A 23,074-nucleotide genomic window follows, 5' to 3' on the forward strand; every position below is an offset into this window, starting at 1 on the left:
CCCCAGCCCTCTCCTAATATTGCTTTCCCAGACTGAGCAGTTGTGGCTGTTGCCACGTGGGTGTGAGTTTATGTTTATGAGTGGGAAGAGAGGTCGGGGCGCTGCGTTTCCTTCAGATGTGGTGTGCTCGGAGCAGCTGTACAGCCCCGTGTCCTTGTGGGAGCTGTGGAGCAGGAAGAGTGATTACAAAGGATTTGGCAGGCAGCTCCGTGTCCTCTTGGAAAGAGCAGCAAGGGGTGAACTGACCCTTTTTTCTTCGAGCTGGGGCTTGTTGCTGAGAACTGAGTTGGGGTGGCTTTGGGGCTTTGCAGCACACTCCCAATCCCATCCCATCCCAGGGACAAGGTGGGTGTTGCATTGATGGAAAATGTCAGCTCTGAGTAAAACCAGGCTGAAGTTGCATTAATACGAAGCAAAGTGAGGCTGGAATTCGCTGGTTAAAAGGTGGACAGAGAAAGTGGCTCCTGAAGCCTCCTGGGGTGGCTCCTGAAGCCTCCCAGAGCCCAGCATCATTTTCTGAGACCCCCCTGCCATGTAGCCCTGGGAGAGGGGCCCTGGGACAATTTTCCCCTTGCTGCTGTCCCGCAGGGGAGGAGGTGCTGCTGATCCAGGAGAAGCTGGACGGAATCAAGACCCGCTACTCCGACATCACCGCCGCCAGCTCCAAGGCCCTGCGCACGCTGGAGCAGGCCCGGCAGCTGGCCACCAAATTCCAGTCCACCCACGAGGAGCTCACTGGATGGATGAGCAAGGTGGAGGACGAGCTGGCCTCCAGCGGGGCACAATCCCCCGCCGGCGAGCAGATTCCCCAATTCCAGCAGCGGCAAAAGGTGGGAGAGCAGCACCCACGGGATGGGGGCGTGAGGGTGGTTTGTTCTCTGCTTTGGGGAGGAGCTGGGGAGGACACACATCCATGGGTGCCGTCCCCAGGAGCTGAAGAAGGAGGTGATGGAGCACAGGCTCGTCCTGGACACGGTGAACGAGGTGAGCCGGGCTCTGCTGGAGCTGGTGCCCTGGAGAGCCCGCGAGGGGCTGGACAAGCTGGTGTCGGACACCAACGAGCGCTACAAGGTGGTCAGTGACACCATCAAACAGAGGGTGGAAGAAATCGATGCTGCTATCCAGAGGTCTCAGCAGGTGATTGAACAACCCCTGCAGGGTTTTCTTGGGGAGCAGCCAGGCACCGCTCGTCACACAGGGCCATGGCAGTGGGAGGGATGGCGAGCTCAGCCAGCCAGCCAGGAAGGCCAAATCCCATCGGGAATGCCAAGAAATAGACCCCAGTGTGGCAGCAGGGGTGGTGGCTGACCCGTCCTGGTGTGTGTTTTTGGGATGGGATAATTCCGGAGCAGCACTGTGCTGTCCCGCCTGTGAACTGCTGCCTGCAGGGGGATGGAGATGGTGTCAACCTGGTGACAGGTGACTGTCAAAGCTGGGAAAACATCATCCCCTGCTGTGGGAGCACAAAGACTTGTTCCAGGCCAACAATCCTCCCCAAAAAGGCTTGTCCTGCATGGACTGGAGGCCGTGGAGTGCTGGGAATACCATGGAGTCAGTGCTCTGTGGAGCGAGGGAAATGCTCCTGTTTATAGGGATGTCCCTTCCTCTGCAGGCAGGGAAGGTGTCAGGAGAGGTGGCTGCTCCAGCCTGCCCCAAAACCAGCTGCAGGAGCCACGAGGGCAGCGTGGAGTCAGGAACCCGAGCCCCACCTTGGTGTCCCCTTCTCCTCCGCATGCCAGGGCGAGGCGTTTGTCCCCGGGTCCCACCGGGTCCCTGTGTGATTCCCACTGTCCCCAGCCCTGCGTGTGCTCCATCACTGACCACTGCCCCTCCTCTCCCCCGTGCCAGTACGAGCAGGCGGCTGATGCAGAGCTGGCCTGGGTGGCTGAGACCAAGCGGAAGCTGATGGCTCTGGGTCCCATCCGCCTGGAGCAGGACCAGACAACGGCTCAGCTGCAGGTGCAGAAGGTCTGTGTTCACTCTTCACTCCCTGAGGGGTTGGGTGGGGTGGGCAGCAAGGAGGGATGGTCCAGTTTGGGTGCACTTGTCCTTGGGGTGTGTAAGGAGGAAAAAAGAACAAAGGAAAAAATTGCTCTGAATCCTCCAAGTGTTGGGATTCCCAAGGAAAAAAGCTTCCTCTCTGTTTGCATTGGAGCCATTCAGGGCTTGATGGGTGCTCTGGTTTGGTCTCCCTTGAGAGAGCTGCTCCCTTGGAAGCCTTTCCCTGTGGCCACTGCAGTGAGCTCTGCCGGGCTCTCACCGGCACTGGCAGCAGGAAGGGTTTAGAGAAATGAATATATTGATTAATGAGGGTGGTTTCCATTTGCTTTTTGCTCATTGTTTCCCTGCAGTGAGGGACTCCACAGATCCCTCCCAGCAGCCAGACATGGAACAAAGAGGTGCTGGAGGGGTTGGGGGCTTTTTTTTTCCTCTATATATCTTTGGGATGAGCTCATGCCTGAAAGAACGTGCAGTTTAAATAAACGGCCCTTTCCTTCCCTTTGCCGGGGCAATCAGAGCAGCACGTGGGCTTATTGGGTTTAAAATTAAAGCAAAAAAAGGGAAAATAAGGCAGTGTTTTAAGAGAGGGAGGACTGAACCGTTGAATATTGAGTTAAATTGAGCTCAGCTTCCCGCTGTTAATCTCATGGACCTTGGGAATGGCAAAGTTATTGGTGGATGCAGCTCTGGAGAGCATCATTTTGTGTTCACTGACAAAGGGATGATGGAGCTTTTCCTCCATTGGGGACCTTGGGTGTGGATTATACCTCATTTTAAGAGCTGTTTTCAGGTCTTTGAAAGAGAGAGGTTGGTGTAGATGAGGAAAACAGGCAGGAATCTGCATTCCCAGCCACATTTTCAGCTTGCCACAGGACGCTTGCGCCGGGTTTTGTGGGGTCTCTGTGGCAGGAGGGTGCTGGGAGAGGCTGGGGAGAGGTTGAGCTCAGCTCTGATTTCTCCCCTTCCTCTTCCTTCAGGCTTTTTCCATCGACATCATCCGGCACAAAGACTCCATGGATGAGCTGTTCAGCCAGCGCAACGAGATCTTCGGGACCTGTGGCGAGGAACAAAAAGCTGTTCTCCAGGTGAGCCCCCTGTGCCCTTCACTGTGACAGGGAGGGACAGAGAGGGGAGAGAGGCCAATCCCCAGCCCTTGCCCAGGCAGAAGGAGTTCAGAATTGCTCCATCTTCAGTAATTCCCACCAGCATTAGCAGAAATCTCTTTACATTTATGACTCTCCTTTATTGCTGGTTTTTATTGCAAGGTTTGGGGATGGGGGAGCGGGAGATTCCCGAGGCTGCTTTAATTGGAATTACAGCATGGAAGGCCACCAAAGGCACCTCCTTCTCTTCCAGCTCGCAGCCTGGAGCTGGCCCTTTCCCTGGGCCCTTTTGCATCTCCTCCCTCCTTTTTTTTTAGGAGAAAACCGAGTCCCTGGTGCAGCAGTACGAGGCTGTGAGCCAGCTCAACTCAGAGCGCTACGCCCGCCTGGAGCGTGCCCAGGTCCTGGTCAACCAGTTTTGGGAGACCTACGAGGAGCTGAACCCATGGATTGAGGAGACCCAAGCCCTCATCTCCCAGCTGCCACCCCCAGCCATCGACCACGAGCAGCTCAAGCAGCAGCAGGACGACATGAGGGTAAGAGGATGCAGGGTTTGCATCTCCTGCTCGTCAGTTCTGCCCTCAGCAGAGGGCAGGGGCAAGAGCACCTTTTTCTTCTGAATTTTCCTCTCTTTTTTGCCCCTATTCTGTCCTTTTTGGGGAGCTTGCTTGTGTGGCACGAGCACGCCACGTGAAAACCATTTGTTATGTTGGAGCACTCCTGACCAAAATTCAGCTTGCTCCCAAGGAAACCTGGCTGCCTTTGGATCTCCTTCCTGCTCGTGGCAGGAAAAAATCACTTTGTGCTTTTAGGGTAGAGGCTGCAAAGCAAAGAATTCCCAGTGGGGTCTCCCGTGGAGCTGTGGGGAGGGTCAGAGGCTGGGGAAGGACCCGTGCCAGGCGCTGTGCCACAGCCATGTTGGGAAGAGCCGAGTGCCATGTGCTTGGCAGATGCTGGGGCATGAAATCCAGGGTGTGAGTTCCTCCCAGATCCCATCACTGCTCTTGGAGTGCTGTTTGGAATAAATAGGCAGCGGCTCGCAGCAGATTTCTAAACAAATGTGGTTTTTTTTCCACACTCCCCCCCTCCCTCTATTCCCTAGCAACTGAGGGAGTCCATCGCTGAACACAAACCTCACATCGACAAGCTGCTGAAAATCGGGCCCCAGCTCAAGGACCTCAACCCCGAGGAAGGGGAGATGGTGCAGGAGAAATACTCCAGGGCCGAGGCCACGTATGCCAAAATCAAGGAGGAGGTTTGCCAGCGGGCCCTGGCGCTCGACGAGGCCTTCTCGCAGTCCACACAGGTACGCCGGGGTGCCAGGGAGGTGAACCTTCCTCTCACAGCCCCCCCAGGGACAGCCACGTGCTTTGGAATGTGGCTTTATTCCCACTGTAAAACCCTTTATAAGGAATAACGTGGTCAGGCACCTCCGGGGTAGTTTCCTGCTGCTCAGTGGGAGCAGAGGAGAAGGCGTTCGAGGCTCCACGCAGTAAATAGGGTCATAAATTTTTACGACCTCAATAATGATGCTGGTTCAAAGGGGCTGCTCTGGCATCCGCCCAAGGTTGGAAGGGCCCAGAGAGCCTCTTGAAAGAGCTTGAAGAGATAATTTCCAGTTCTGATAAGCTGTGAGCGCAGCGAGCAGCCATGGGATGCTTTGTATGGGAGAGGTAATGGATGTCTCCAGGGTCTGGGCATCTCTTGAGGAGGTGGGTGAGTGCAGGAGGAAAAATAGGAAAGGAAGGGCAGAGACTGGAGGTGCTGAAGTCTGGGAAGGGGGTGAAATTCCTGCTGCTGAGGGTTGATGACCCCCAGTTACGTTTCATTTCACCCTGTGTTACCGTAGCACAGTTGGCTTTTGTCACGTCCTGGGTGTTGATTTTCTTAATTCCTGTATTGTGTAGTCACTTCTCTTGGTTTGCACTTGTATTAACTCCGAGTTTTTCCCCCCCACCCCCACATTCCCCTCCCCTCTCATCTCTCACTCCCACTGTGGAATGTGTTGTCTGTGTGTGTTGCTGCCTGTGCCCGTCCTCCCCACATGGTCCCATTTCATTCTTGTGTTGACTGCGCCCCACCATTGCAGATTTCGGAGGTAAGCGAGTCCCCCCCCACCACAGACGTTCATTTACCCTCCCTGGCCTGGTTCTGTTTTACACCCAGACTTTCATTTCTGGTCCATGCACAGCTCAGCAGAACGTGCTTCAAAATTAACGCCGGGGGCAGGGTGGGGGGGGGGCTGGAATCACATTTTTTGGGATGGCTTTCGTTGCGTGGCCGCCTGGTCTCAGCTTCCGCTGGGAATGCTTCCTGCAGAGCGGAGGTTTTGCTTTTGGAAGGGGTCACGCTGCTCCAGCTGGATGTGCTGGTTTGCTCCTGCTTGTTGGCTGAGCCAGCCTGTCCTGATCAACTTTGCACCGAGAGCCTGGCCCCTCTCTGCTGGGAGAGCCTGGGATTTGGTGGGCACCAGCACCGCTGCATTCCCAGTAGGAACTGGGAGGGGGACAAGAGCAGCCCCAGTGCGGAGCTGTCCTTCCCACCAGCAGAGAGGGTTTGGGATCTTTAAGGCCAAAGTTGACTTCTCCTTAGAAAAAACAACAATAAACCTTGCTGGACCCCCTCCCTCCTTCCCTCCCTGCCTCCCTCCCTCACTCCTGGCTTTCTGGTTCTGCTTGTGAGGCCGCAGCTCCATGGCAGCTCCTCCCCACCCGCATGCAGCTCCCGCTGGTCCTGCCGGATGGGTTCCCACTGGCCCTGCACCACGTGGAGGTTCCCATCAGCACCAAACACACGGGCGCTTTTCCAGCAGCACTTTTTGCCTGGGTATTCCCTCAGCCAGCTTTGGGGTTCTGTGCCCAGCCACCAAAACCGAGACAGCAGCAAAAAAAGTGAATCTTTAGGGCTGAATCCAAGGCGCTGCCGTGTTTGGGTCACAGGTGCCAGGGGCAGCTCTGTGAGTGTCCGTGGGTGATCTGTGGGCTCTGCTGGAGCAGGGCACGTGTGAGCAGGAGGCTGCAGGGCTGGCATTGCTGCTGCAGGGCTGGCAATGCTGCTGCAGGGCTGGCATTGCTGCTGCTGCAGAGGTGACATTGCTGCTGCAGGGCTGGCATTGCTGCTGCAGGGCTGGCATTGCTGCTGCTGCAGAGGTGACATTGCTGCTGCAGGGCTGACATTGCTGCTGCAGGGCTGGCATTGCTGCTGCTGCAGGGGTGGCATTGCTGCTGCTGCAGAGGTGACATTGCTGCTGCAGGGCTGGCATTGCTGCTGCAGGGCTGGCATTGCTGCTGCTGCAGAGGTGACATTGCTGCTGCAGGGCTGGCATTGCTGCTGCTGCAGAGGTGGCATTGCTGCTGCAGGGGTGGCACTGCTGCTGCCGCAGGCATTGTCCCCTCTCCGAGAGGAGCCGTGGGCTCAGCGCTCAGGGCCGTGGCTCACGCTGGTGTCCCTGTGTCCCATCCCTCCTGCCCTAATGGGTCTGCTCCTCTCCAGTTCCACGACAAGATCGAGCCCATGCTGGAGACCCTGGAGAGCCTCTCCTCCCGCCTGCGGCTGCCGCCCCTCATCCCTGCCGAGGTCGACAAGATCCGGGAGTGCATCAGCGAGAACAAGAACTCCACGGTGGAGCTGGAGAAGCTGCAGCCCTCCTTCGAGGCCCTCAAACGCCGTGGGGAAGAGCTCATCGGCCGCTCCCAGGGAGCGGACAAGGACCTGGCAGCCAAAGGTATCTCTGGGTGGATTTAATTGTCCAGCTTCTCCCCAAACCACGGCTCCGTCGCTGCTGGGGAGGCTTTGATGTCCCAGGGGTTTATTTTGGAGGTTCTCCTGGCTTTAGGAGCAAGGATGAGTCCTCAGGTTGGATTTGGGAGGTTCTCCTGGCTGTAGGAGCAAGGATGAGTCCTCAGGTTGGATTTGGGAGGTTCTCCTGGCTGTAGGAGCAAGGATGAGTCCTCAGGATGGATTTGGGAGGTTCTCCTGGCTGTAGGAGCAAGGATGAGTCCTCAGGTTGGATTTGGGAGGTTCTCCTGGCTGTAGGAGCAAGGATGAGTCCTCAGGTTGGATTTGGGAGGTTCTCCTGGCTGTAGGAGCAAGGATGAGTCCTCAGGATGGATTTGGGAGGTTCTCCTGGCTGTAGGAGCAAGGATGAGTCCTCAGGATGGATTTGGGAGGTTCTCCTGGCTGTAGGAGCAAGGATGAGTCCTCTGGATGGATTTGAAGGGATCTCCTGGCTGTAGGAGCAAGGATGAGTCCTCAGGTTGGATTTGAAGGGTTCTCCTGGCTGTAGGAGCAAGGATGAGTCCTCAGGATGGATTTGAAGGGTTCTCCTGGCTGTAGGAGCAAGGATGAGTCCTCAGGATGGATTTGAAGGGTTCTCCTGGCTGTAGGAGCAAGGATGAGTCCTCAGGATGGATTTGAAGGGTTCTCCTGGCTGTAGGAGCAAGGATGAGTCCTCTGGATGGATTTGAAGGGATTTCCTGGCTGTAGGAGCAAGGATGAGTCCTCAGGTTGGATTTGGGAGGTTCTCCTGGCTGTAGGAGCAAGGATGAGTCCTCAGGATGGATTTGAAGGGTTCTCCTGGCTGTAGGAGCAAGGATGAGTCCTCAGGATGGATTTGAAGGGATCTCCTGGCTGTAGGAGCAAGGATGAGTCCTCAGGTTGGATTTGGGAGGTTCTCCTGGCTGTAGGAGCAAGGATGAGTCCTCAGGATGGATTTGGGAGGTTCTCCTGGCTGTAGGAGCAAGGATGAGTCCTCTGGATGGATTTGAAGGGATCTCCTGGCTGTAGGAGCAAGGATGAGTCCTCAGGTTGGATTTGAAGGGTTCTCCTGGCTGTAGGAGCAAGGATGAGTCCTCAGGATGGATTTGAAGGGTTCTCCTGGCTGTAGGAGCAAGGATGAGTCCTCAGGATGGATTTGAAGGGATCTCCTGGCTGTAGGAGCAAGGATGAGTCCTCAGGATGGATTTGAAGGGTTCTCCTGGCTGTAGGAGCAAGGATGAGTCCTCTGGATGGATTTGAAGGGTTCTCCTGGCTGTAGGAGCAAGGATGAGTCCTCAGGATGGATTTGGGAGGTTCTCCTGGCTTTAGGAGCAAGGATGAGTCCTCAGGATGGATGTACCTGCTTCCATCTGGAGCAGACAGGGTGGCATCAGTCAGAGGAGAAAAAAAAGTACTTGTGGCTTCTCAGCTGAGCTGGCCTCTTGTTGGTGGCCCCTGGGACATGATTTGTTGGTGTTGATTCAGCGTCTAATGGAGGGGAGGGGACATCCCCCAGCACAAAAACCCCATCAGCGCAATTGGCACTAATTGGCACCTTCCTTGGCAGCTCAACAGGCAGCTCACGGACGGAGTGAGCAGAGACTTCATGCTAGAGGTGGCCAGAACAGAGGTTTGTTGGAGGGGGAGTGTGTGGGCAAATTTGCCCTGAGCTTGCACATAAATAAAGGCTTTATTTCTGCAGGCTGGAGTTTCTCACGTCCCTCAGCATCTCCCAGAGTTAATGCTCTGGTAGTCCTGGCCATCTTTAATTCCCCTCTGGATATTCTGTTGGCTGTTTCTGAGTGTTTTCAAAGTGCTTTTTGCGTTGTAAAAAGGTTCCCTTCTACGCTGAGTGCTTTAATTTCCTTCCACAGTCATCCAGGACAAGTTGGATCAGATGGTTTTCTTCTGGGAAGACATCAAAGCTCGGACCGAGGAACGTGAAATGAAGTTCCTTGATGTCCTGGAGCTTGCAGAGAAGTTCTGGTATGACATGGCAGCGCTCCTGACAACCATCAAGGACACCCAGGACATTGTCCACGACCTGGAGAGCCCAGGCATTGACCCCTCCATCATCAAGCAGCAGGTGGAAGCAGCAGAGGTGAGGCCCATGGGGCGTTGCTCAGTCTGGAGCTTGTCCACCCTCAGTTTATCTATTAGATTGGGAAGATCTGAGATCATGACCGTGGCCAGAGGTGGCTGTAAATCAGATTTGTAGGCGGTCAGTCAGATTATGAAGAGTTCTTTCCATCTCAGTTTGGAGCTGCAGGGGAAAAAACCAGAAGTGGATTCCACACACCCTTCACCTTAAATCACATTATCTGCTGCTGCTCTGGGAAGCCCATGGAGTTCTGTGTAGTCAGAGCTCTGTGCCCACTTGCTTGGAGTGATGTGGAAGCTTGCGTGGCTCTGCTCCCAGCCCGAGCCAGAGGCTGTCTGGCGTGGGAAGAGTATATTTAGCTTTTGGTCAGACCAGAGATAAGTGCTTGGATTTGTGTGCCACTGGTTGCTTCAAGGAAGTGGTAAAACCCGCTTCAGGTGGGTTTGAGTTGGCTCAGGTCTTGAGGAGCAGGGATGTTTCTTTATGCTTTGCTAAGTTTAGCCTTGCTGCTCCCTTTTCCTTCAGACTTTGCACCTTTTGAGCCTCAAAACCCTCACTCCTGTATTGACAAAATGCTCCTGTCAACAGCACGTCTCCTACAAACATCATCTTCAGCCCAGGCAGTTCAGGCTCACAGCTAAATACAGATGTTCTTATTTTAGGCCCAGAGGTGGCAGCAGACCAGGGTGGTGGTGCCAGAATTGGCCACCTGCTCTCTGTGTCACCTGCTCCTGGGGTTTGGAGTTGGGCTCTTGGCCAAGGTGCAGGACACTGGGGCAGGAAGGGCCCTCCCTTCTTCATCCCTCCTGTTCACGGGGCAGTTTTGGAAGAGGATTTGATCAGAAAGGTTTTTCTTCTGTGGCTGTGCCTCTGCAGACTATCAAGGAGGAGACAGACGGGTTGCACGAAGAGCTGGAGTTCATCCGCCTCCTCGGGACCGATCTCATCTTTGCCTGTGGCGAGACTGAGAAGCCAGAAGTGAAGAAGAGCATTGATGAGGTAGGGAGAGCCAGCAGCTTCCCCTGCAGATAAAATGAGGTGGGAGCAAGCGGGAGCTCTGGTTGAAGAGCCTAACGAGTTCTGTGGGCAATCCCGTGTTCCGCAGATGAACAACGCGTGGGAAAACCTAAACAAAATGTGGAAGGAGAGGCTGGAAAAGCTGGAGGAGGCCATGCAGTCGGCTGTGCAGTACCAAGATACACTCCAAGTAAGAAGCAGGGCTGCTGGTGCGGGGTGGGTGGACCTTGGGAGCGCCACTGCGAATCCTCTCCCTGGAGTTGTGCTGGGATTTGCACTTCCTTAAGGCGGGAAACCTCTCTGAGGGAGCCCGAGCTCAACCACCAGCTCTGAGGGGGAGCAGATATTTGATTGCATTGGTCTTCCCCAAACTTTCATTTCTGCTCAGAGCAGCAGGATGAGGGGAGGGAACAGGGAGCTGGCCAGGCAGAGCTGCCCTGCCAGATGAGTTCCATAGCTGTGGGGTGGTGGAGGGACCATCCCTGTCCCCTGAATGGCTGCAGAGGGGACACTTTGCCATTCCCTCACGTTGTCCCTGCTCCTTCCAGGCCATGTTTGACTGGCTGGACAACGCTGTGATCAAACTGTGCAACATGTCCCCCGTGGGCACCGACCTGAGCACGGTCAAGGAGCAGATGAACGAGATGAAGGTACACGGGAGGGGAGGGACCAGTTCTGTGGTGCTGCTTCGCCTCACAGAGCTCCAGTGATTCACTCGCTTCTGGTTTCTGTCCCGCTTGTCTTGGCAGGAGTTTAAAATGGAGGTTTACCAGCAGCAGATTGAGATGGAAAAGCTTAATCACCAAGGTGAACTGATGCTAAAAAAGGCTACGGATGAGACAGACAGAGACATCATCAAGGAACCACTGACAGAGCTCAAACATCTCTGGGAGAACTTGGGCGAGAAGATTGCTCACAGACAGGTACAGTGAACACCTGGGGCTGTCGCAGGATGAAACTCGCTGCGGTGCTCCCAGCCCTTTCAAACTCCCCTTTTCCATCCCTGTCCTTGCCCAGCACAAGCTGGAAGCCGCCCTGCTGGCACTGGGCCAGTTCCAGCACGCCTTGGCAGAGCTGATGGCCTGGCTGACCCACACCGAGGAGCTGCTGGACGCCCAAAAACCCATCAACGGCGACCCAAAAGTCATCGAGGTCGAACTCGCAAAGCACCACGTGAGTGTTTTCCCACTCCAGATACATTTGTAGCCCATTCCCGTGGCAAGACTCAATTTCTCATGAAGGCTTTGATCCCTGGGAGCGAGCAGGGTGTTTAGAAGAGGTGTCCAATGTTTGCCCACCTCGTGCAGGTGCTGAAGAACGACGTCCTGGCCCACCAAGCGACCGTGGAGACGGTGAACAAAGCAGGGAACGAGCTGCTGGAGTCCAGCGCGGGGGACGATGCCAGCAGCCTGCGGAACCGCCTGGAGAAGCTGAATTCCTGCTGGGAATTGGTGCTGCAGAAGACAGAGGAGAGGGAGCAGCAGCTGCAGTCCACGCTCCAGCAGGTTGGGAAGAGGCATCGGGAATGCCCCCCTGTGCAGTGGGGTGCCGCTTTCCCCTTCGTTTTGGGGGGATAGAGTTGGGGATGCACCGGGATTTTTTTAAAGGAAGTTTTTTCTGTAGCTCCCGTGGTTCAGTGCCTGCCGAGAAGCTCGGCGGGGACCGGGCACAGCTGTGGCTTGGGGGCACACCACGTCTCACCCTCCTGAGCACGCTGGCACATCCAGCTCTGCCTCTTTATCTGTTTTCAGAGCAAACACAGCGTTACCCCTGGCACATGATCAATGGTGGCTGATGTCATCTGATCCGGGGCCGATTCTCTGTTCCCCAACAGGCTCAGGGTTTCCATGGTGAGATTGAAGACTTCCTCCTGTGGCTAACGAGGATGGAGAGCCAATTGTCAGCATCAAAACCCACGGGAGGTCTGCCAGAAACTGCCCGGGAACAGCTCAATGCCCACATGGTAATTTCTCAGGAGAGATTTTTTTGGGGGGGGGTGGGTTTTAATGCTTTTAATTCAGCAAATTCCTGTGAAATATCAGCATCAAAACTTCTCCTTTCTGTGTGTGGTGGGGAGAAGAGGCTGCTCTGGTCTCCTCTCACAGATCATTTTGCTCTTGATGCCTGGAACAACCATCAGGATGCTTTAACCACCTTTTCTCAGCTCCAAGTTTTGCTCTGCTGTCACTTCCCCGCCTGTCCTCAACCTCATGTTCCCATCACCCGGAGCTTTGCAGCACGACATGTTCCCTCTCCAAGCTTTTCCCTGCCTAACCCTTCTGTGGTGGCTCTCTGCAGGAGCTGTACAGCCAGTTCAAAGCCAAGGAGGACGTCTACAGCCAGCTGCTGGCCAAGGGGAGGCTGATGCTGCTCAACCGCGACGACTCCGGCTCCGGCTCGAAGACGGAGCAGAGCGTGGCCCTGCTGGAGCAGAAATGGAGTCTGGTCAGCACCAAGATGGAGGAGAGAAAGGTAATGTTGAGGGAAAGATGCATCCAGCCTTGCCCCATGGCCTGACAGCAGCTGCTCCCTGCGTGCCCACTCTGCTTTCCCACGCAAAGCTGGGGGTTGGTTTTTTGGGGTATTTTTTTATCCTTTTCTCTTGGTTGTAAAAGTTGAGTCTGTTTTTCAGGTGGTGCTGGGTGTCAAGCTGTCAACATGGGGCTTTTTTTCTAGATAGTCATCAGAATTGGTTAAATCACACAGAAAATGAGAGTGAAATGGCACTTTGGGTTAATTCAGGCAGGTGGGAAGAAGCCTCCCGCAGCTCTCAAAGGCAGGCTTTGTTGGTCAAGCCAAACCCTCTTCCGACCTGACTCCATCCTCAGCTTTTGGCCGGGGATGAGATAAAACAAGGCCCACGGTGGCCTGGGCCCAGAATAAATGTGCAGCCCTGCAGCTGCTGCCACCAGAATATCACCCCCCGTCCAGCCAGCGCTGTCCCCACGGAGATCCCTTTCCCAGGAAGCTGAGGGTGACGCAGCTGCTCGTGTGCCGAGGAAGGTCTCCCCTTTCAGGGACCATTCTTGTTCAGGGAGAAAGCCGTGCCTTTCACTGCAGCCCCCTCCCCTTGGCAAACCAGCCGGGGCGATGAGGTTCCTGTTGCAGGGACACAAAGGCCGCCTCTGTCTGCACATCAGAGCTCTCACCCTCCATGCTGTGTTTTTTCCTCTCTTTCTCTCCCTCCCCGCTGCTACAGGCGAAGCTGGAGGAGGCATTGGCCCTGGCCACCGACTTCCAGAACTCCCTCCAGGATTTCATCAACTGGCTGACGCTGGCTGAGCAGAGCCTGAACGTTGCACCACCCCCCAGCCTCATCCTCGCCGCGGTGCTGGCCCAGATCGACGAGCACAAGGTACCCAAGGGCTCCATCCCCAGCATGGAGGGAGCCAGGGTGGCACCTCAGCTCCCCTGTGGCTTCTGGTGGTCACACCCGGCTGCTCTGAGACGTGGGACGCCCTTTGCTGTTGGCAGGTGTTCGCCAACGAGGTGAACGCGCACCGGGATCGCATCATCGAGCTGGATCAGACTGGCAACCAGCTGAAGTTCCTCAGCCAGAAGCAGGACGTGGTGCTGATCAAGAACCTGCTGGTCAGCGTCCAGTCCCGCTGGGAGAAGGTGGTGCAGCGCTCGGTGGAGCGGGGACGGGCCCTTGATGACGCCAGGAAGAGAGCCAAGCAGGTGAGAGGCGTGGGGAGGGCGTGACAGACCCCAAGGAACGGCCAGCAAGGAGGTGCCAGGACCAGGAAAGAACTGAAGACACCACCAGTGTGAAGTTTAAGGCTTGCTGCTGTTGCCTTGCAGTTCCACGAAGCCTGGAAGAAGCTGATTGATTGGCTGGAGGATGCAGAGAATCACCTGGACTCCGAGCTGGAGATTTCCAACGATCCTGACAAAATCAAGCTCCAGCTCTCCAAACACAAGGTGAGTTCTGCCAAAGCCAGGCTGGTGCTGGGCACGGGGTGGAAGGGGCTCTCTTGGGAGGGTGAAAATCTGGGAATCCTCAGAGGCAGGGCCAGGCTTTCTGAAGCAGTTTTGTTTTCCCTCCATTTCCCAGGAGTTCCAGAAGACTCTGGGTGGGAAGCAGCCTGTCTACGACACCACCATCAGGACAGGCAGAGCCCTCAAAGAAAAAGCCTTGCTTCCAGATGACACTCAGAAGCTGGACAATTTGCTGGGAGAAGTCCGGGATAAGTGGGACACAGTGTGTGGAAAATCCGTGGAGAGGTGAGCCCAGCCCCAAGGCTGTGCCAGCAGCACTCGTGTGCCCAGAGGGGTTTCATGGGGTGGCTGGAGGTCACTGGGACAGGACAAAAGGAGGTGAGTTTGCCCATGGAAGTTCACTGGGATGTTTGTTTTCCAGGCAGCACAAGCTGGAAGAGGCCCTGCTGTTCTCCGGGCAGTTCATGGATGCGCTGCAGGCTTTGGTGGACTGGCTCTACAAGGTGGAGCCCCAGTTAGCTGAGGACCAGCCTGTCCACGGGGACCTCGACCTGGTCATGAACCTGATGGATGCTCACAAGGTGAGAGCGGCTTTCCCAGCTCTTCTCCAAGACCCGAGTGGAGCTTGTCCTCCCCAAGAGCCAAAGAGCAGACACGGAGTCGGTGCTTTGCCTGTCCTGCTTTCCTGCGGGGGATAAAGAGGGAAAAACCAGCAAAAAAGGGGAAGAACTTCCACATTACTGGGAAGGTGATGGGAGTGGAGCTGCCTGACCTTGCTCAGCTTCTGCTGCCTCCACCCAGGTGTTCCAGAAGGAGCTGGGGAAGCGCACGGGGACAGTGCAGGTGCTCAAACGCTCGGGCCGGGAGCTCATCGAGAACAGCCGGGACGACACGACCTGGGTGAAGGTGCAGCTGCAGGAGCTGAGCAACCGCTGGGACACGGTGTGCAAGTTGTCTGTGTCCAAGCAAACCCGCCTGGAGCAGGCCCTGAAGCAGGTGAGGAGGAAACCGTGGCTGGAAAGTCTCTTGGAGAGCTTTGCTGGCCTCCAGCTTTGTTCCACGCGAAGCTCAGGGAAGAGGTTTTGCCCCAGCCAGGCCCTGCAGAGGTCCCTGCAAAGCAGCGGGGGGATATCAGCCAGTCACTGATTCTTTCTCCTCAAAAAGAGCTGATAAAGGCTGGTTTGAGGAGGGAGGATGGGAAAGATCTCACTGATGTGCACAGCAGTGATCGGACAGGCCAGGCTGGTGTTTGCCAGTGTCCAGAGAGACTTGATTGAAGATGAAAATAAAAAAAAACCCCAACCACAAAGGTCAAAGGCTCTTAAGCAGCTTTTGCATCAAGTAGGCAATTTACAGAATAAACTCTACCAGATTGCTCAGGATACAGCACTTGTGCTGTTTTTATAAACATTTCTTTCTTCAGTGCAGCTGATGCTGAGGGGAGGGAGGTGCCTGAGTGCTGCAGGACCCAAACCCCAGCCCCAAACAGGGCTTTTTTTCCCCCCTTTTTATGTATTTTTAAAGCCCCTTTCAGCCCCGTCGTCACTCCAGCTGCCGGGAGCGAACCCAGCAGCCTGTTTGGGGAGGGGGAGGGCTGACAAAAGCCTGTGCTCTTGTTGCTGCAGGCTGAGGAGTTCAGGACAGCCGTGCACATGCTGCTGGAGTGGCTCTCGGAAGCGGAGCAGTCCCTGCGCTTTCGGGGAGCGCTGCCGGACGACGCCGAGGCCCTGCAGGTCCTCATCGACACCCACAAGGTAACAGGGAGCTCCAAAACACAACCCAGGCAAAGCTGAGGGGGGTGAATATCACAAAACAATTCCTTTGGGCCTTCCAGGAGTTCATGAAGAAAGTGGAAGAGAAGAGGGTGGATATGAACGCGGCGGTGGCGATGGGCGAGGTCATCCTGGGCGCCTGCCACCCCGACTGCATCACCACCATCAAGCACTGGATCACCATCATCCGCGCCAGGTTCGAGGAGGTGAGTGCTGCAGGATTAGTTCCAGGCTGATGGTGGTCCCAGGGGTGGCCTCGGAGGGGTGGCTTCTGCTCCAGGTTCCCCACACTGGACGGTCGCCCCGTGTTTCCAACAGGTTCTCACGTGGGCAAAGCAGCACCAGCAGAGGCTGGAGTCGGCACTCTCCGAGCTGGTGGCCAATGCAGAGCTTCTGGAGGAGCTCCTGGCTTGGATCCAGTGGGCTGAGACCACCCTGATCCAGCGGGACCAGGACCCCGTGCCCCAGAATATCGATCAGGTCAAAGCGCTCATCTCGGAGCACCAGGTGAGCCCTGAGCTGAGCTCGGGAGAGGCGCAGGGGGAGGGATGCTTCCCTGGCTCCCTGGGTGCAGGAGGCACTGCCTTCTCTTGGAAATCCCTCCTAAAGCAGCGTGGGACCCAACTGGGGCAAAACCAGCCCAGGGATGAACTCCAGCCCTGGCAAATCCAAGCCAGCGTTGAGCAGCAGCTCAACCGCAACCCACAGTCACTGGTGCTGGATGCTCACCTCCCTCTGCAGGCCTGGCGTGTCCCAGTGAGGGCTGGAAGCCAAAAAATGGTGAAATTGCCAAGGGTTTTTTTATCCTTTCTGTGTTTTGACAGTCCTTTATGGAGGAGATGACACGGAAACAGCCGGACGTGGACCGGGTGACGAAGACTTACAAAAGAAAAGCTACTGAGCCTCCCCACGGGCCCTTCATCGACAAGTCCCGCAGCAACAGTGCGTCTGCTTTGGGTCCTAGGATGGCAGGAAATGAAACTCCTAGGAAGCTAATTAGCTTTGATTATCAATTAACAAGGCATCCTGCGCTAGCAGCCGCCGGGAAGGCGGCTGAGACTTGTCAGGAGGGGAGAATCCGGGTGGCATTTCCCGAAGCAGCCGTGCTGGGTGTGCTGTTCCCGGGGGTGCTTGGGCTCCTCACTGCTCTCTCTCTCTCTGCAGTTGCTTTGGGATGAAGTTTTGGGGTCTTTTGATATGGTTTCTTGAAGAGTCCAGTGCGAGTTCCTGAGTGCTGGGGGACTGTGGATGTGTCTGTCCCCCTGTCCTCCTCCCTGGGGACACTGCATCCCTTGGGACAGCAGCCAGCAAGGCCCTGGGAGGTTTTCCCTTTTTTCAAACAACAAAACACATTTCACTGCTGCTCTTCAGACTCGCTGCACCCATGAACAGCACCTCGAACAACTCCCTCTCTCCCTTTTTTCCAGGGAAATCCTTGGGGCAGGCTGCTCCCCCCAGCATGCCCATCATCTCCCAGTCAGAAACGAAGAATCCCAGGATAAACCAGCTCTCAGCACGCTGGCAGCAGGTCTGGCTGCTGGCCCTGGAGAGGCAGAGGAAGCTCAACGATGCCCTGGACAGGCTGGAGGAGGTAACAGCCCCTGGCTGCTCCGGGCAGGGTGGGAGCTGGGAGTTCATCCCCAGAGAGGTGCAAGAAGCAATTTTAAATCAGTGCTGCCCCAGACAGTTCCTGCTGCCTTCCCAGAAATGCCCAAATCAAATATTCCTAAAATGTTAAGGCTAAAAACCCTTTGGTAATTCAGTAATTAACTGCACATTAACCAACTTTGTGCCCCTGTATTTGGTATCTGTAGAGTTAATGATAGCCAGGCCCTGCTTTCCTCCTAGTAATTAGTTTTAAACAATTACTGTCTCTATTTTATCCAACCATCTAATGTAATTTTTGTTTTTATTTACGCTTAACAAAGCAGCTATGCCCAGAAGTGAGTGGTTTTTTTTTTTGTTTTCTGTTGCTTTTGCTGTAGGTCAGTTCAGTTCCTTCGTATCCATGTTTTTTCTTTGTTGCTTTTCACCCCAAGAATGTTCAGAGAGAGACCAAAAAAGAAAAAACAAACAAAAAAAACCAAACCCCTTAAAATTGTTGTCTTACCTTGGTGTGAGCTGCTTGAGCTGGTGGGGTCGTGGGGGTCCTTTTGGGGTGGGGAGATAAAGAAGGGTGTTTAAATTGGAGGGTTTGAGGCTGGGACTTGGAGTGCTGGAAGATGAGCAAGAAATCCCTTAGACAGACAGGGAGAGGGGAGATCCATGCCCAAAATGATGCTGGCGGTGGGAATTCCTCCCTGGCAAGTCCGTGGGGTGAGGAAGCATCCCCAGAAGGCCGAGCAGACGGGGTGTGTGTGTGTCTGTGTGCCCGTAGCTGACCTTCCCTGCCTGTGTGTCCCCACAGCAGCGTGGGGGACGCTGCATCCCACGCTCCTGGGATGCACAGTCCACTCCACGTGCTGCCTGTCGGCTCTGCTGTGTGTCCTGTGCTGCTGGGAATTCAGTTTGGGCAGCCCCTCACTGGGAGTTCTCTGGATAAATCCAGATGAACCTTCCCGGGAGGGCGGGCAGGGAGCGGGAGCGCCGGGAGCTCAGCCCCGGCGGGGGTTTTGGGGCGGTTCTGTGGGTGCTGCTCCTTTGAGATTTCCCCCACTGACTCCCCCTGGGTTTTCCTTCCAGTTGAAGGAGTTTGCCAACTTCGACTTCGACGTCTGGAGGAAGAAGTACATGCGCTGGATGAACCACAAGAAATCCCGCGTGATGGATTTCTTCCGGCGCATCGACAAGGACCAGGACGGGAAGATCACTCGGCAGGAGTTCATCGACGGCATCCTGGCTTCCAGTGAGTCCCTGGAGCCAGCCTGGAAAACAACCTCGCTGCTCCTGCAGCCCTGTCTCATCCTTCCCTCATTCCCTTCTCCTTCCAGAATTCCCCACCACGAAGCTGGAGATGACGGCGGTGGCCGATATCTTTGACCGCGACGGCGACGGCTACATCGACTACTACGAGTTTGTGGCCGCCCTCCATCCCAACAAGGACGCCTACAGACCCACCACTGATGCTGACAAGATCGAGGATGAGGTGAAGCACCCAAAAAAAGGGGTGCTCAGCAGGGTTGGGGGCGGTTCAGGCTGCGGGTTGGCAGTGGGGAAGAGAAAAATCAGGTTAAAAGAGGATTTTGGAGCCAAAGTAATTGGTTGGGACTGAGCATGTTTGAGAACGAAAGGCTGCTTGGGGCTGATTTGTACTGGGAGAGGCTCCCAAAATCCTGGTTCCTCACCTCTCGTGTTGGTGGTGGCAGGTCACCAGGCAAGTGGCCCAGTGCAAATGTGCCAAGAGGTTCCAAGTGGAGCAGATCGGCGAGAACAAATACCGGGTAAGGCAGAGGGGACAGAAAATTCCCCAAATCCCGCTCCCCCTTCCCACCCAGGGAGGGGGCATCACCCAGGGGGTGCCCAGCCCGGCACGGGGGGACCCGGGGTGAGGCGGAGGCCTCGTCCCCCTGGCACGGAGGTGGCTGGGATGTGTTTTCCCAGCTCCATCCTTGGCCCCAGGGCGTTCCCTGGATTGGGAGAACATAAAAGTGTCCCTGTTCTGGGGCAGCTGGCCCGGGGGCCCCGTGAAACGCCGCATTCACTGCGCCGGAGCCGCCCTTGAAGTTTCCCTCCTGGATGAGTGTACCTTACGCCTGTGTTTTTCTTAGCTCGCTCCCGAAGAAGGGAGAATAATTTCCTGACAGAATCTCTTTGTAACGAGCTGCTGTTTATGTTTCAAACCCTTCACCGAGGCGAAGTGGCGGCAGAATTCCCACTTCCCTGCCCCCGCTGGGTTTGGGGCTGATGCTCCGGCCGGGAGGAGCCCATCCCCCTCCAGCAGCGCTGGCCCCAACCCCTCAGAGCTTCTCCTTCCCCCCCAAACAGCCCAAACCCCCCCAAATTTCTAACTCCTGCAGTTAACAGATTTCGTTGTTATTGCACTGTTAATCCCATAAATGTTTTTCTTGTTTTTCTTTCCCCTCCTCTTCCCTCTGGACTTTCCTCCCCTCTCCCCGTTGTTCCCTCTCCCTACAACTCCTCTCCCTCCATAGTTCTTCCTCGGCAATCAGGTACAGTTTGCCTCGTGGTGCTGTCTCTCACCTCTGGAGTTTCTTTAACCACCGTAGCTCTGTGTGTCGTGGTGCTGCTCTGTCCTGTGGTGCTGTGGGAGGATGTGATGTGGGAGAGCCTGGTACAGAGGAGTGCCACCCCCCTCCCAAAAAAATAAAGAAAAAAAAAAGATTGGGCAGAAAAAAAGGAAAAAAAATTGATGGAAAAAGCAGGATTTGGCAAAAGAGGAGAGGTTTTTCTCTCTGGGCTCCTCTCTTGGATATACTGGGGGTGTTGAGGTGCTGGATCGTGGCACTGGGGTGCAGATGGATGTGTTCTCCTGAGGGGAACTGGGGGGGTACAACCTGCACCAGGCTCCGGGCGGGTTTGGACCGTGATCACCGTGGAATGGGAGCGCTGAGTAATCCTGTAGGACAACTAAACCCTCATCCTGCTACTCGCACTGAGTAACTCCTCACTGGAGCAAGGCTCCCCTCCCAGAACCTGCATGTATCCTGGTAGTGCCATGACCCGAGATAAGCCCAGCTGCCCCGGGGGGCACAGCCCCCTTTGGAACAGGGCTGGAGCACCCCGGGCCCTTCTGATGTCCCCACTGCCCCTGCCCAGATCAAAAACAGCTTCTTTTTCACGTGCAGTGATGGTGGCCACCCAGAAAGATGCCCCAAAAGGTGCCCAAAATGAAACACGCTTGGGTGTTGGAAGTGGATGAGAGCTCTGGCTTTAGTTCAGGCAGTGATTATAGAAATGTTTTCAGCAAAAACTGAGAAATCCTGAGAATTGACTCGTCCCTGGTGGGGTTGGGTCTTGAAGGACACCTCATGTAGAGCCTGGAGAGAGGCAGGGAGCTGCCCTGCTCCCTTCCCTGCCTGTGGGCAGCTCTTCAGCTGAGAAAAGCACAGATTGGTGGGACCTCGAGCAGGGAGGTCCAGGTCCCACGTCCCTGCAGGTCAGAGATGTCACCTCCTGCCCTGACCCATCCCAGTCACTTTGCACCCTCTGTTCTCATTGAATCTCTTATTTTTGCATCTCCACTCACAGAAAATGTTCCTGTTTGGGGGTTTTTCCCCCCTTTTTTGATCATTCTGGAGAGGGTCTCACTTTCAAAAGCTGGTTGTGCTGTCTTCTCATCCCAGCAGGTGCTCTGCAGACCTGGATGCAGAGCTGCCACACCCCAGCCAGGCTCTCCACGTCCCTCCCAAGGCTGGCAGACACCCAGGAGCCTGGGTTTGGGTGTCCAGGAGATTTAGGGGAGCTTTATGAACACATGCTTCTGATCTGGGGTGCACTTCCTTTGATATCGCAGGCATCTCAAACCACTAATGAACATGGCAGTCACTAATCACCATTGCTGGGGATTGCTGCCTGGATTCCCATCACTCTGCACTCACCCAAACATCCTCACTGGCAGATTGCTGCAGCAGGGGCTTTGGGGCTGCTGGGGTCAAGTCTGAGGCTCAGGGGAACCCCTGGATTTCAGACTTGGTGGTGATCAGAGGTGCCGCGCTCGACTTGTCCTGCTGAACCCGCCGGCTCTTTCCCACGTGGGCTGCACCAGCAGGGTCAGGGCATTGCCAGCCTCTCTTTCCTTCACAAATAAAGAGAAAAAAAGCTACAATTCTGGCTGAGAAAAGCCATCCAACCCCCAAATTCTAAAATCTTTGTTGCTCTTAAAAAAAACCCTTTAAAATCAAAGGATTTGGGTTGGTTGCGTCATCTTCAAACCTTCGAAGGCAGGAAAACTCCACATCAATTGGTGTTAACCTTGCACTTACTCCAGAAGAACCTGCCTGGAGAAGCCTCAGAACCATGAGACAGGTGGATGAAAGCCTTTGGTGCAGCCTGGTGAGGGAAGCAGCTGCGTTCCCCCCCGGTTGTTCCCCTTTCCCTGACCTCTCCCTTGGCCCCACAGTTCGGCGATTCCCAGCAGCTGCGGCTGGTCCGTATCCTGCGGAGCACGGTCATGGTCCGTGTGGGCGGAGGATGGATGGCCCTGGATGAGTTCCTGGTGAAGAATGACCCGTGCAGAGGTAAGGCTTGGTGCAATCAGTGTCTTCCCGCCCACTGAGGGGAGTTGGGATGCTGTGGCTGAGGTGGCCAGCGTGGGTCATTATCCAAATGGGCAGGAGCTGGAGAAAACAGATCCAAAGCGAACCAGAAACTTGGAATCACAGGGTCTGGTGATGCTGCAGCAGAGCTGGCAGTGTTTATCCGGGTGTGGAAGGAGCAGAGGAGGGAAGGGTTGTGTTTTCCTTGGGTTTGAGACCCCAAAAGTGGAGCTGCAGCACTGTGCTGGGGGTCCTGGCTTCCCTCGGGTGTTTGTGTGGCTCTGGGGGTGATGGAGTGAGGTTTAGTAGAGGTGACCTGAAGGAATTCCAAAGGTTCAAAACCAGGAGGTGATAAAATCCCAGTCTCAACACGCTGGGGAGATGCTCCAGCCCAGGATCTGTGAACCTGTGGTGCTGCTCCACGGGGCACTGATGGTCCAGGCTCATCCTGCTGGACAAGGAGACATTTCTCCTGTGGCTTTGAGCCTCTCTCTGATGCATTTTTAATCCACGTTTTCTCAGTTTATTTCTTGTCTTCAGAGCAGCAGTAAAAGGAACTAATGTAGAAACCCTGAGCTGGGCAGGACCGTGCACCTTAAATACCTCTTTTGATGCTGCTGGGTCTTCTTCCAGTGCTTTAAATGAACTATTTCCCCCCATTTTTGCCTTTGAGGGTGGAAGTGTGACCCTTCTTCTTTATTCAGAGCCAGATTTGAGTTGTAAAAAGGGCTGCATTTAGACACTATTGTCCATGGGGCTGGGTTGGATTTTTGGGGGGATTTTGAGCACCGTGTCCTGCTTTAAGGGTTGTTGGTAAGCGTCACCTCGCACAAGTGCATCCCAGGTGAAGCAACAAAGATGTTTTGGTGCAGTATTAATGCAGGAAAATTCAAGTGCAAGAATTCTGCTCCTGGGTGAGCAGAGCGTAGGGAAGAGAGACAGCAGGATGGAAGAAGGGAGGAACCATCTTGATCCTGGGTTTTTAGAGAGGAACCACCTTGATCCTGGGTTTTTAGAGTGGAACCACCTCAATCCTGGGCTTTTAGGGAGGAACCACCTTGATTCTGGATTTTTAGGGAGGAACCATCTCAATCCTGGGTTTTTAGGGAGGAACCACCTTGATTCTGGATTTTTAGGGAGGAACCATCTCAATCCTGGGTTTTTAGGGAGGAACCACCTTGATTCTGGATTTTTAGGGAGGAACCATCTCAATCCTGGGTTTTTAGG

General features: G+C 55.1%; 1 protein-coding gene across 31 annotated transcripts in view; it reads left to right on the plus strand.

Moving 5' to 3' along the window:
- MACF1 (microtubule actin crosslinking factor 1) overlaps positions 1–23,074 on the plus strand; it is a 139,762-nt gene that overhangs the window by 110,688 nt on the left and 6,000 nt on the right. For 15 of the 31 annotated variants that reach the window (XM_032132023.1, XM_032132015.1, XM_032132032.1 and 12 more), the window contains 34 exons: positions 589–830; positions 931–1,137; positions 1,849–1,968; positions 2,979–3,086; positions 3,422–3,640; positions 4,207–4,410; positions 5,194–5,202; positions 6,597–6,828; positions 8,735–8,961; positions 9,838–9,960; positions 10,067–10,168; positions 10,527–10,628; positions 10,728–10,901; positions 10,996–11,151; positions 11,286–11,483; positions 11,813–11,941; positions 12,277–12,450; positions 13,178–13,333; positions 13,453–13,659; positions 13,783–13,902; positions 14,036–14,205; positions 14,342–14,501; positions 14,722–14,916; positions 15,546–15,674; positions 15,755–15,898; positions 16,011–16,199; positions 16,517–16,634; positions 17,120–17,283; positions 17,621–17,635; positions 18,375–18,537; positions 18,623–18,777; positions 18,998–19,072; positions 19,784–19,801; positions 21,712–21,829. In XM_032132023.1, coding sequence (XP_031987914.1) covers positions 589–830; positions 931–1,137; positions 1,849–1,968; positions 2,979–3,086; positions 3,422–3,640; positions 4,207–4,410; positions 5,194–5,202; positions 6,597–6,828; positions 8,735–8,961; positions 9,838–9,960; positions 10,067–10,168; positions 10,527–10,628; positions 10,728–10,901; positions 10,996–11,151; positions 11,286–11,483; positions 11,813–11,941; positions 12,277–12,450; positions 13,178–13,333; positions 13,453–13,659; positions 13,783–13,902; positions 14,036–14,205; positions 14,342–14,501; positions 14,722–14,916; positions 15,546–15,674; positions 15,755–15,898; positions 16,011–16,199; positions 16,517–16,634; positions 17,120–17,283; positions 17,621–17,635; positions 18,375–18,537; positions 18,623–18,777; positions 18,998–19,072; positions 19,784–19,801; positions 21,712–21,829 — 5,022 coding nt within the window. The remainder of the gene's footprint in view (positions 1–588; positions 831–930; positions 1,138–1,848; positions 1,969–2,978; positions 3,087–3,421; positions 3,641–4,206; positions 4,411–5,193; positions 5,203–6,596; positions 6,829–8,734; positions 8,962–9,837; positions 9,961–10,066; positions 10,169–10,526; positions 10,629–10,727; positions 10,902–10,995; positions 11,152–11,285; positions 11,484–11,812; positions 11,942–12,276; positions 12,451–13,177; positions 13,334–13,452; positions 13,660–13,782; positions 13,903–14,035; positions 14,206–14,341; positions 14,502–14,721; positions 14,917–15,545; positions 15,675–15,754; positions 15,899–16,010; positions 16,200–16,516; positions 16,635–17,119; positions 17,284–17,620; positions 17,636–18,374; positions 18,538–18,622; positions 18,778–18,997; positions 19,073–19,783; positions 19,802–21,711; positions 21,830–23,074) is intronic. The other 16 variants (XM_032132034.1, XM_032132027.1, XM_032132018.1 and 13 more) reach the window with 6 other exon arrangements.

The sequence above is a fragment of the Corvus moneduloides genome, chromosome 23, assembly GCF_009650955.1.
Source record: "Corvus moneduloides isolate bCorMon1 chromosome 23, bCorMon1.pri, whole genome shotgun sequence".
Taxonomy (NCBI): domain Eukaryota; kingdom Metazoa; phylum Chordata; class Aves; order Passeriformes; family Corvidae; genus Corvus; species Corvus moneduloides.